General features: G+C 40.0%; 1 protein-coding gene across 1 annotated transcript in view; it reads right to left on the bottom strand.

Moving 5' to 3' along the window:
• CC2D1A (coiled-coil and C2 domain containing 1A) overlaps nucleotides 1-7,490 on the bottom strand; it is a 56,225-nt gene extending 48,735 nt beyond the window's left edge. Inside the window, exons 1-4 of the mRNA XM_063294344.1 lie at nucleotides 7,269-7,490; nucleotides 5,684-5,800; nucleotides 1,486-1,618; nucleotides 199-308 (exon numbers count right to left, since the gene is read on the bottom strand). Of these exons, the coding sequence (XP_063150414.1) occupies nucleotides 199-308; nucleotides 1,486-1,618; nucleotides 5,684-5,749 (309 nt within the window). The 5' untranslated portion in view covers nucleotides 5,750-5,800; nucleotides 7,269-7,490. The remainder of the gene's footprint in view (nucleotides 1-198; nucleotides 309-1,485; nucleotides 1,619-5,683; nucleotides 5,801-7,268) is intronic.
• Between the last annotated feature and the right edge of the window lie 5,562 nt (nucleotides 7,491-13,052).

Genomic DNA, 13,052 nt, shown 5'->3' with positions numbered 1-13,052 from the left:
CTGGCTCTCGGACTTGGTCATACTGGCTGAGAATTATGGAAGCTGATATCACATCTGGATTCCAACACCCCTGCATGAAACCAGGGCAGGAAAAGACTGTTCTAAACTACAGTTCTTTAGTTTCCACCTCTAACAGAATATGTTTCTTGACAATATAACATAGTGACTGGGTGTTAGTAGATCCCAAGGCATTGTTACCATTAGCTCATCATCATCTTCCAAATCTTCCTCTTCTACCCCCTCCTCTTCATCAAGGTCCGTCATGCAGAGAGCAGCCATTTTTTCAATAGCCTCCATTGGCAAAGGAGCTAAGAAAGAAAAAGAATTGGCAACTAGCAGTCACTCTCATGTGCCATGAAATCAACTCAAGATGGTTCCAAAGGAGTTTTCCTCAACTTGCTCTGCAGTACTGTGGCTTTTACCAACCTCTCCCAGCATGGAAAGGATGATCCGAAAGGAGTTTTGGACTGATCTGCAACTTACATAAATACAGCAGAGGGGAAAAAATGGATAAATACATAATCACAAAGCTGTGATACACAAGATGGCAAACTTAAAGCAGGAACTCTAGAGGGATGACCGTACTTGTCTGAAACTTGCAAGACTGAAGTAGATCTTTCATCAAATGCCCAAGAGAGGCTTGAAGTCTATTTGTTTTGGCATCAAATATTCATAGAGGGCCACAAATAGATTTATTCTCTTGTTTATATGTGGGTACTGCTACTGGACTCTCTTTAGTCAGACATCCAAACTCAGGTTGAACTCACCATGTGAATACTCTCTATTATCCCACCAACATTGTTCAAATGGCACTGGCTTCCTTAGAATATCACATGTGTCTATGGGGGAAATACCTGCATATATATTGGATTCCATGTGAGCAAGGACCATGACAATCCTGGATCTTTGCTTGTGTGGAAGCCAACGTGTGTAAAATCCAGACATGAAGATTTTCTCCCTGCAAATATTATGCTGTATCTGTGGTAATCAGGTAGTCCTGACTTAATCTGAGTGCTGTTGACTGGGTTATTCATATGGTGAGCTCTTTGTATTCCTGAATACTGTATCTGAACAGAAGTACTGAGATCCAAAAAAAACATGAATGAGGTCCATTCCATCTTTCTCAGTGGCGGTGTCCCTCTCATGCAATAGATTGTCCCTACATATAAGAACTTCTTCCTCCCTACTGAGTTTCTGAGAAGAGGTGAAAACCTGGCTCTGAAGGACAGTATTTGGGGGGATGTTAGGTTTTCTTTTACGAATTACTGTTCTGATATTTTTGACCTGTTGTATGCCACTTGGAGATGTTTTGGAATAGACGAGCACAAAAATACCAACAATAAATAAAATTCCAGAAAGATGCAAGAAAGCAGCAGAAGTCCCAGCAACAAAAAAAAAAAAAAAGCCCACACATATCCATCCTGTAGATGGATATCACTATTTTAAATTATAACGAAGTCCAACAAAGGCCCAGGGTCCACTTACTTTTTCCATTTGGCTTCTGTTTGGGATCTGGCTGACCTCCAACAATGGCCAGGAATTCAGCTTCCAGTTCCTGATCATCCTCCCCATTGCTAGCCATCATGTTTTCAGGAGAGAAATCCATCAGCAGGCCCATCTACAGGACAGGATTCAACCAGGTAAACTACTGAAGCTTCTTTCTTAACGAGGTTAGCTCTTCCTTCATAGATAAATACTTATGGTGCTAATCTCACTATAAGGAAACACTTAGCATTTCAAGGGAGGGAGACTGAGGACCTATAAAAGGAAGTAATTTGTTACCCAGAGCAGAGTTTAACTGTGGAATTCATTATCCTAAGATGTAGCCTTATCAGTAGCCAACTTAAAAAAAAGTATTAGGTCAATTCATGTATGATAAGGTTGTCAAAGGTTACTAATCATTACGCTCACTACATCTGCTAGAGGAAGTACCAGAAGAGTACTCAGGGCTTCCATCTAGCACTCAGTTGGCTCTTATAAGAACAAAATGGCTTGATCCAGCACACTCTCTCTAAAATAACTTAATCATGTGTGACACAGCAAAGATTCTACTAAAGTTTTTATTAAATGAAGCTGGATGCTGTACAAAAAGAAAGGCGGGTTTAATGAAAACTCCAAAGATGTTATCTATATGCATAAAATTGCAGATGTTAATACATGGAAGTTGGATGAAAATCTGTCCCAACATACACTTTTGTTTTTCTGCAGCAATAACAGCATTCATTACTAGCTTGCAGGAATAATCACAAATACGTATTTGGAAAAATAGTTATGTTAGGGTTAGAGACGCCAGAGAAACTCACCCAGATGGACTAAGTACAAACTTAAAGGCCTTGTAAAACTTGATTCAAGGTGGTGAGCTTTGTAAGCCCCCAGATTAATTTGTAGTTAAAAGCCAGGTCCAAAAACACTTGCTTTACCTACCCAGCTCTCCTGAGCCTCAAAATCTCTCCTTGGACAACTCACAGATCCTCACGCTTGGACATTTACTTGGTTTTGCCATTCCAGCCTTGGAATGAGAAGGAAACAGAGAGTTCTACTCTTCCTCCCATCCATATCTGGTACTCTTGTAGCTTTTCTTCTGGTGATGTTAGCACATCATCTGAGAGGAAAGGGAGTGATTCAGTTGATCTCCAGCTTCCTCTTTTATCGTGGCTGGAGCACCACTGCTCTGGACAGAGACACCCAGGGTGTTGATGTAAAGAAAGGACAGAGTGGGATGGGATCTGAGAATGGCTGGGGAAGAAGGAGGGTCTGCTCAATCCCTGAAGGCAGACTGGTTCGGAAAAGAAGCCAATTCCAAGAAAATTGGTCAGTGCTAGCTGCAAGCCAATCCAGTGTGGACCAAAGAGAGTTTGCTCATTACAAGTAAATACTGGTAAAGCAATCACATTTGCTTTATATCTTGCTGATGTTGGAGGAAATCTTATTGATTTATATGCCCTTGCTGTTGCTCACAACATCTGGTCAAGAGAATTCAGGTAGTGCTTGGGTTATGATAGCAGTTGGGACCAGAATTTCCACTGCTAAGGGATGCAGTCGTAAAGCACGACATCATGTGGCCACTTTGCTTAGCGACAGCAGTCCCAGCAGCCGTTGTAAACCCAGGACTGCAGGAGTCGTTAAGCAGGAAGAGGCAGGAGTCCCAGGCAAGTATATTTAAGGAAAATGAATATTTGGCATAAAAATGGAAACGATGGAATTGAGGTTTAGCATGTTCTTTTTATTACCACAGGAAGTTTCTAATATTTAAATTATTCTGACCATGTGCCTCAGAATATACACCGAATTTGTAGCCAACTGTAAGTCTTAACTTGCTGTGTGGGAGGCTGAGCACCACTTGCTGTGATACATATGTGAAAGATTTTCAAATCAATAGCAGGACAGGTAATTGCTTTTTATTAGGTATTTTGCTCCACCCACTGGACTCCTTGCATTGGCTGGGAGGAGCCAAATGGGAATTCAGTTGAAACCACACCCAAATCTTTATTAAACTTTGAAATCATCTCCTGAAGAGGAAAATTTGCAACATTATTTTTCTTACAACCAGTGTAGGTGTTAAGTTTATCTTTGTCAGAGAGAGAGAGTGTGTGCATGTGCATATGCCTTTGAGCCAGCGTTGACTCCTGGTGACTGCCTGGACAAGTCCCTGCAGTTTTCTTGGCAAGATTTTTTGGGAATGATTTGCCCTTGCCTCCTTCCTGTGGCTGAGAGTTGCTGGCCCAAGCTCACCCAGCTGGCTTTGTGCCTCAGGCGGGACTAGAACTCAGCATCTCCTGGTTTCTAGTCTTAACCACACCAAACTGGCCCTCACACCAAATTGGCTCTCCTGTCAGAGTTTCTTTTATATCCAACTTCCTGCTCCAACCAAAACAACAGATGTAAATTTGCTTGCAGCATCTGTTCTTACTAAACAAAATTGGAACATAACTTTCCATATCTCTTTGATAGTTATGGGGACAATCTGGGCCATCTTGAAACCCAATCAATCTGAGCCTCTTGAAGGAAGTGCTGCTTAAAACAGGTACACTTGTGTTCCCCAGATGTGCTGGGCTACAAAGCCCATCAGTCCTATTCAGCATTTTGTAGCCCAAAGCATCAAGAGGGCACCAGGGTGAAGAATGGTAGGCTAAATAATAAATCATTAACTTGAAGTTGCACAAATTCAACTTAAACTTAAATGTTCCAAACCTTGTTCCTGTAAGATCATAGGATGCTAACTCAGTTAGAATAAGTGGTACAAGAAAGTACGTGTGAAATAACCAATTCAGAAGGCAGACCAGCAAGGTTCCTGGGTAAGGGCAGAGATTGATCCTGTTTGATCCTTCAACATTACACTTCTATCTACTTCTGGATATGGTATGCCTAAACACATATACTTGAGTGTACTGGATCCTTTGATAGCAGTAGTAATTATATTTATCATGTACTTATAACTAAATGCCATATATATATAGGGTAGACAACAATACTATAAAATACTACAGTCAGTTACAACATTAGAATATAAACCGAGGACCCTCTAAACCAGGCCTGCACAACATGTGGCCTGCCAAGGAGCCTTGTGTGACCTGCCGGTGTTTTTTGAAAACTCAATAAATCCACTGCTGCCCATTGTTGCCACCCCCAGGAAGGAGCCACCACTGCCCCAAGAGACATGCTGCTGAGTGCCTCCAATTTCTCCAGGCCTCATCGACCCCACCAGCTCCATCACTGCCACCACACTGCTAGCTGCTGAACAGCTGATTAGATCACCAGCTATTCCTTTGTGTCCCAAGATTTTTTAAAATTTATCAGTGTGACCCTTTCCTTCTACAAGTTGTACAGGTCTGCTCTAAACTAAAAGGCCCATGACATTTAACATCAGCATCAATATATTTATGGCACTGGGTAAGCTTTTTCCAACAACTTCTAAGAAAAAGAAGTATTTTATTGTTTTTTTAATTGACCCAAAGCATAGCTCTAGTGGGATTTGAGCCTTCTTTATTGTGCTCTTGCCAAAAACATTGACTCCCTCTTTTGCAGCCTAATTGTAATGGCTTAAAGCTGTCATTCAGAAGTCAAGTAGAGTCACACTATGTTAGGGATAGGTATTTAGGAATCTTGCTTGGTATATATGATTATTTCACAAAATATGCCATCTCTTCCTGCACAAGGAACAGCAGAAATCAATGCTCAGATTTCTGGTGGACCATCAAAGGCAATACTAGACTACATGTTCAAGAACCATGACAATAAAAAGCATACAACACTCTTGTCAGTATTTAGTACTACAGTATTTCCTGTATTATTGCTATAAAGCTTCTTGAGAGAGAAGGTTTGACCTACAATCAACAAAAATAGGACAGTAGGGATTTGGAGCTATTATTATTATAGTTATTTATTCAATTTGTATGGCTGCCCATCTCATCTAAGTGACTCTGGGCAGCTCCCAACAGGTAAAAAAAAACAATCCAATAAAAACAAATTAAGAAACCAATATACAAACATATAACAACCGCCCATAATCAATTTAAAACAAAAAGTCATGATCAGTGGCAGAATCTATCCTTACATCAGCTCAACACAGCCACTGTAAAAGCTCCCCACCATTGCTGGACCCCCAGGCATGGTGACAGAACTATGACTTCAGGGCCTTCCTAAAGTCTCTAGTGTCAAAGGATAGAAGAGATGTATGACTCACTTGTTTGGCTGCAGCAGTCCCCTTGCTTCTTTGTGAAGGTGGTGGTGGTGGCTTCCTGTTCTTCATTTTCCTTTACTATGCCCTCAGTAAGTGCAAGATAGCATTAGACAGACGGATCTAAGGATATTTTGAAAGCCATCCATAAGCTCTTGTCTGTTCCTCACATTCCCATCATCCATCTCATCTCCCTTTTCTATTGTCCAGCCCTCACTTCCTTCTCCACATAGGCTTCATGTAGCAGGAGATAGTTAAATAAATACCTTGTAAAATGACGTATAAAGACTGCTTTGAGTTGCGTCTAACTCACAATTAGTAAATGGACACACCCATGCAGTTTTCTTGGCAACAGCATGGAAGTGTTTTGCCATTCCTTCCTTCCAGGTTTTCTTTTTACTTCAGTCTAGGTCATAGCTATAGAAGTTCCTGGTGTCCTCCCACCCAAGTACTAACCAAGTACAACTATCTTAGCTTTTTCAGGATCAGCCAAGGATGCCTAGGCGCTGCCATCCATAATGACTGTAAAACGAAACCATGTTTTAAATCAAGAAGCACCTGCTTCCTTGCCACCACACCCAAATATTTCCCACATTCTCCTGTTGCCAAGCTGTTGAAATCCATGTGTGTTTATTTATAAGCATATCTGAGTTATGTAGGGTATCAATTTTAACAACACTTATTATGACATTATATACATAGTGACCCTATGTCCTTTATTATAAAGGACAGTATATCAGAAAGCTCTCCCTTAGATTTATTCATTTATTTTCTTGGTTTTGCTCTTGAATTTTCCTTTGTAAAGCAAAGTTACAAACAGAAACCATTTTTTTTTATCCTTATGATCCTCTTTCAGATTTGACCTTTTTCCAGGTTTGTCCTTTATTTTTTCCAAGAAAATATGGTCACTGTACGAAGAGTCGGAAGCGACTGCACAAATAAACAACAAAACATATACATCACCAAACTCAGTGCACCTGCCATTCTTACAAATAAACTCCAGAAAGACCTTCCAGAAACATACATGAGACCCCTTTCCAGAATCTTATTCCCCTCAACAACCTATGCTAAAACTACCAGGTTAGTTTTACAGCTAACCTTAACAATAACAGGTAGGATTTCACGTTTCCACACATTTCATAGGCAATACCTTGTTACTTATGCATTTGTTGTGGTACTTTTTATTTGTCCTTGTAAGATAATTCAGCCCATATTGTAGAGTACTGAGGCTCACCCGCTGAAATCGAATGGGGTTTCTCTTGGGGGCTTATTCCCAAGTAAGGGCCTCCAATTTGGCCTGTCCGTACCACGGATCAGGACAACTACCCCTAGTTCAAACCTCTACAACGGAAATCCCGATTTTCCCTATCGGTAATATACGAACCGCAATACCGATCTGGCTTACAGGACACTTGTATAAGTAACAAGGAAATGCACATCAAGGTTTAACAGGATACGCTTGATTTGCGGGTTCCCCGCTGTTTTCTTTCCTGCAGCGACCTTTCCACCCCGTTCCCCGCCGCGCCACATCTACTGTAACGCAAAAGGGGGGCACGTCACCCCTTCCCCTTTTGTATTCAAAGACACTTACTTCCTGCTTCCCCTTCTGCAGCCGCCCTCGACGCCGCGCTTGGCTTTACGGCTCCCTTGCCTTGATGCTCGCGGCAATACCCTTCCTGCTTTACGGTACCTGCTCTCTTTGGCTTACTGCCAGCCGTCCGCGAGTGTTGGTCCTTTTTCTCTCTAAATCCGCTTGCTGATTGTTGAGCCGTTGGCAGGTTTTTCCCGTTAAAAGGGTCAAAAAAAAAAAAGAGAGAGCCGCGAGCTGTATTACTGCAGTTATTTGGCAGCAATAGGTTGCTCAACCCCTGAAAATGGAACCGTAAATTAAGGACCAATACCCCGACCTTCTTAAAGAGTCCCAAATTCAAGCCTGATGCAGCGGAGCAAACTAGGACTTTTCTGAAAATTGAAATATTGCCAACTGCTTCCTGCGTCAGGAGGGGCAAAACAGTCGGATGTAACTGCCCTTATTAAAGGGGGTTGGTGTTGAATGTTATACCGATTGGGAAGTCTGGGCACAGGCCGGATGCATCATCCCGCGTATTGTTAGTTTCTCCATAAAGCTGAGAAAGAGAAGTCGGTAAAAGATGTGCGATGATGCAACGACCTTACAATTTAGTTCAACCTTATCGCTTCCATCTTCCAAATGAACTGGTGAAACAGTGAGAGAATACTTCGCGAAGGCTTTCTAATATAGTTTATTTGTCCCGCTGAAAAAGGCAGAGCAATTTGTAACAACTAGCTCTGAACGTCCCCAGGAATGTAAACTCCTTGCTACCCTGAATTAAGATGAAATCTTAAATAGCACCGCAAGCAAGACGGTGTATTACTCTGCATTTTCTATGTTTACCTTCCTGCCGATCTAAGGAGTGGGCGGGATTTGTAAAGAAAGGGGTGTGGCGTTGAAGAAAGGAGTGGGAGGAGCCACGACTAGAACGATGAGTGAAACAGGGATCGCTGCTGTAGGTGCAGTCAGTTTAAAACGCGGTTGAGAAAAGGGTGAGCTTTGATTTGGCGGGAAAAGACTGTCGTTTTAAGCAGCCGGTATCCTTTTAGGCTCTTCGACACACGTGGGACCACATAATAATAATTTGTAAATGCTCCTCCACAAATCCCGCATGGAAAAGCAGTGTAATTTCTGGATATTTCCCTTGGACTTCAGTAAGCAAAATCTGTCTCGCGTAATGTAACAGGCCAATACAGCAGTTTCCAAATGTACTGGTTCTAAGGATAAAATCCTACTGTAATAATAATTGGTGAGTCGAAGGTTGATGGACTTAAAAAGATGCTTTCTTAAGCAGGCTGCAGACATAAGTTATTCTTGAATAAAAAACTTAAAAACAATTATATGTGACTTGCAAGTGCTTCTTACAGAATATTTGGAAAATATTTATGTGAATACTTTAAAAGCAAAGAATGTAAGTTTTCTTGAATAGGATGCCTTTCTCCACTAAGGATGGTTTCATGTGGAGAAAAAGAACAGAATAAGAAAAAATTCAGTCCAGATCTGATTACCTCATCTACATCTGCATCATGCTTTGTTACACCATCAGTTTTGTATTAATCTGATGGTGCCCTTTACATAATCTTTCTAATAAGCCAATTACCCTACAAGCAATGGAAATTTAAAAAAAATGAACTGAGAATTTCTGTGAAGGAAACATGCATAAGGTTCAGATGTTTCTCACTCTTTCTAGAAAGTAGGTCCCATTAAGCAGGTAAACAATTTGGATCAGCAGAGTCTTTCAGTCTGGTCTAGTGGTTAAAGGAACAGGCTAGAGACCAGGAGCCTGAGAGTTCTAGTCCTGCCTTAGGCATGAAAGCCAGCTGGGCAACCTTGGGCCAGTCACTCTCTCTTCACCCATGACATCAGGCTTGGGTGATGTCAGTCAATTAATTCCTGTCACAGGCTTGGGTGACAAGTCAGTCAATTAATTCCTGTCACAACCAATGGGTCAACATTCGGTTGATCTGAAATGCGGACCCTGCACCTGAAAGAACAAGCTAGGAAGAAGAAAAAAAGGGGGTGGTGGCTGTTCTTCTTTTGCCTCTTCCTCACTCCCTCAGGGAGGAAAAAAAAGCAAGCTAGGAAGATTAACTTCAGTTTTAAATAGAAAATTGAGATATCAGAATTTTTTCCCCTCAAATTCTAATATTGAACCATGAAAAATATAACAGAAATGTTTATGTTAAAAAAAGAAGTTTCATGTTTCATAATATGAAATCTTGTATAATATCCAATAGAGTAATGTGGGTTTGTTTTTTTAAACAGAAATCTGTCATCAAGGCTGAAACTTCCTTTTCATTTCAATTTACCAAGCTTCTTTAAAATGAGTAAAAGGAGAAAAACTCAAATTTCAGGTAATAAAATATAATAATGATATTTTTTCTTTTATATATTATTTATATCTTCTCAAGATCTGATTAAAATTTTTAATACCTGACTGGATGTTCCAATATAACTTCCTTTTCAGTGTAATAGCCAGGAAAAACAGGCTATAAAACTATCAGATTGAATATTAAGGCATTCAGTACTGGGTTCAAGTCCTCTAACGTTGAAGCGTTCTGAGCTGCAAAGAGAATGGTGGGGGCACATATACGACAAAGATTGTCCACTTCTACACTAGTTATGGTTTGATAAACCACAGTGGCTGGGTTTATCACCCAACATACTAAGCCAAATATATGGAATCCCAGAAAATGCATTTGGATCTATGATATGGCAGTCAAGTATCTTCCTGCTAAGTATATATAACTTTTTCACTACAAGTCTGCTTTGTCTGAAGATGTAATAATTGTTTGTTCTTTGTGCTTTTATGTTCCAGCAATGTGTATATATTTATGTTAAACATTCTAGATAATTAGAGTAGAAAAAAATGACATGTTTGTAAATTGTTAATGTGTCCAAACCAGACATTTTATTGCATTTTAATTTCGTATTTGTTCACTTTCCCATTTTTATGTTTTCTGTTCTACAGCTAGAAGCGCTTTTTAAAAATCTTGTTTAATTAGTAAAACTAGTAGTTTAATGCAGAATTTTCACAATTTTATCTGTCCAGCAAATCCACAGCTAAATAAACTTGGGAAAATGTGTGAAAAAAGTAGAGGAAACTTGTGATTTAGCTTCAAGTAAAAGAAATGAGAGGAAGCAATTAAACAGGATGCCTATGGTGAATGAATGCAGTGATGTAAATTCAATCCAATCCTTTTAAAAAAATTTCAGTGATGAAGGTTGCTACTGTAGTTGTTGAGGGGTAGCATGTTTTAAAAAAACGCACAGCTAAAATAATAAATAGTGAGTATCAGTTTAGGAATACAAATGGTATTGTCTCACCTAATCTTAAACCTGGTACAGATATTCATTCTTCTATCCCACAACCTAAAACGTGTTAATTTGCAATTTATCCTGATCTATACAGTATATGTACTATATAGCCATTGTCAGAAATATTAGTTTCTCCATTCTTGATCCATGCATTCTGAAACAGATTATTTTCAGTGAAACATTTGTTCTATAATAAATTACTCTGCAATCTGATACACCATTAGGTAAAGGTAAAGGTTTCCCTTGACGTAAAGTCCAGTCGTGTCCGACTCTAGGGGGCGGTGCTCATCTCCGTTTCAAAGCCTTGGAGCCGGCGTTGTCCATAGGACACTTCCGGGTCATGTGGCCAGCATGACTCACGGAACGCCGTTACCTTCCCGCCGAAGCGGTACCAATTAATCTACTCACATTTGCATGTTTTCGAACTGCTTGGTGTGCAGGAGCTGGGACGAGCAACGGGAGCTCACCCCGCCGCGCGGTTTCGAACCGCCGACCTTCCGATCGACAGCTCAGCGGTTTAACCCGCAGCGCCACCGCGTCCCTCAATACACCATTACTTGGGAGTAAACCCACTTTGAAATACAGTGGAATTATTTTCAGGAAAACATGCATAGCACTGGATTGTCAAAGTCCTTTTAAATTCAATTTCCATAGGGAAAAAGTAGTATATTGCTGCTCAGACCATACATAGGAATTTACTCACTCAGACGTATACAGTGCTTCCTTTCCCTCTCTCGTGCATGTATATGTAATAATCCAAGAATAGTTATGCTGGATCAGGCCAAGGCCCTTCTTAGTCCAGTATTTTGTTCTCACAGTGGCCAACCAGATGTCTGTAGGATACTCACACACTTGCTCCCCTGTAACTGGTATTTGCAAGCAGGCTACCCTAATCCAGAGGTGCACTGAGTCTGCAAAATCAGTAAGAACACAATACTGGTAAGACCTGCTCTCCATGAAGTTACCCAATCCAGTTTGAAAGTGGTCATCACACATGTTGTCATAATGAATTCCAGAAATATAATTTTTACTTCTGCAATTTATCTAGTGCATCAATCCTAGTAGAATTTAGGCAGTGTGCACTGTGTGAAAATGAGCTTGCTTTAGTCTTTTCTAGATCTCCTTCCAATCAGTTTCACTGGGTGAACCATAATCCTTTTGACCCACTTTCTCCATACCAGCATTATAAATCTCAAATCATGTCCCACCTCAATTGCCTTTTTCCTAAACAAAAGAGTCTCAAATGTTCCAGCCTTTTATCATAACAAAGGTTATCGCCCCCCACACCAGTCATTTGGGTTGCCCTCTTCTGTACTTTTTTCAGCTTTATTGTATCCTTATATCCTTCCTCAAATATGGCAACTAGGACTAAACACAATACTCCAAATGCAGATATAATTTAGTAAAAGGGCATTACTATGTAGGCATTTTTATTTTCAATTCTTTCCCTAATCCTCAGGATCTGTCCAAGGATACAATGAGAATACTATGCAATGTCTGTCAGATTTAGAACTAATGTTGATAGTTTATGGATCAATAAACTAAGCATAGGTCATTTAAGTCTTATATTAATAGGAACTGTATGCATTACAGTTACAAATATTATGGACAGTATTATGCATAATACTGTCCATAATATTTCTAATTTAATCAATGGGATTTTAAAATATTCACTTTCATTTGGTTAGTCTATTTATTATACAGACACGGTTTGCTTTATTTCTTCTGCATTACAATTTGTTGGTTTTGTTTTTCCCTCTCTCAAAAGAAGAAAGTAAGGAGCACAGCGTTCCAAAACCAAAAAACAACCTTAGAAGGAAAACGCAGTTGACAAGAGAGAGTGATCTAGAAATGTTAACTCAAGCTTCTCAGACTAGTAACTCTCCCTCTACAGCAGGAGTATATGATGAACGTAAAGAAAATTTGGAAGATCAGGATATAAGGTAATATAGTGTTTTTAAAAAAATATATGAATTGTGGTTGTTAACATACAGTGGTAATCCACCCTCTCCTCCCCCACTTTTTAAGAAGAAAAAAATGCTCCTGTATATACCCAATTCCAAACCAGTGTTCCCAACCAGGTGCTCTGAAGATATTTTAGAACTGTAACTCCTGAATTTTCAGCCAGCCTATCCAAATACATCTGAAAAGCAAGGCACCAAGTGGGAAGATTGGTCTAGACAGACTCTTTCAGACATGCTTATTCAGTGAGCTGTAATCTAGTGGACAATTGTGATAGTCACATTCCTGTCAACTACAGACTGGGTTCTAGCAGGATTAATGCAGGTAGCACCATTCAGAACAGTGAATAGAGCTAATTCACTGATCTGGTTAGTAAATTTTTCCCTTTTCTAGTTTAATGTTACCAGTTTAGTGGGAGAGGCTGGTGCCTGACAACTCCCAATAAATTGATTTGTAGCCACTTGCAGTATGTAAAACTATAATGATTCCCTGCAAAAACCAATGTTTCTTCCTCTGATGAATGGA

Source organism: Candoia aspera, chromosome 2, assembly GCF_035149785.1.
Source record: "Candoia aspera isolate rCanAsp1 chromosome 2, rCanAsp1.hap2, whole genome shotgun sequence".
NCBI lineage: Eukaryota > Metazoa > Chordata > Lepidosauria > Squamata > Boidae > Candoia > Candoia aspera.
This window is presented reverse-complemented; position numbering and strand designations above follow the sequence as displayed.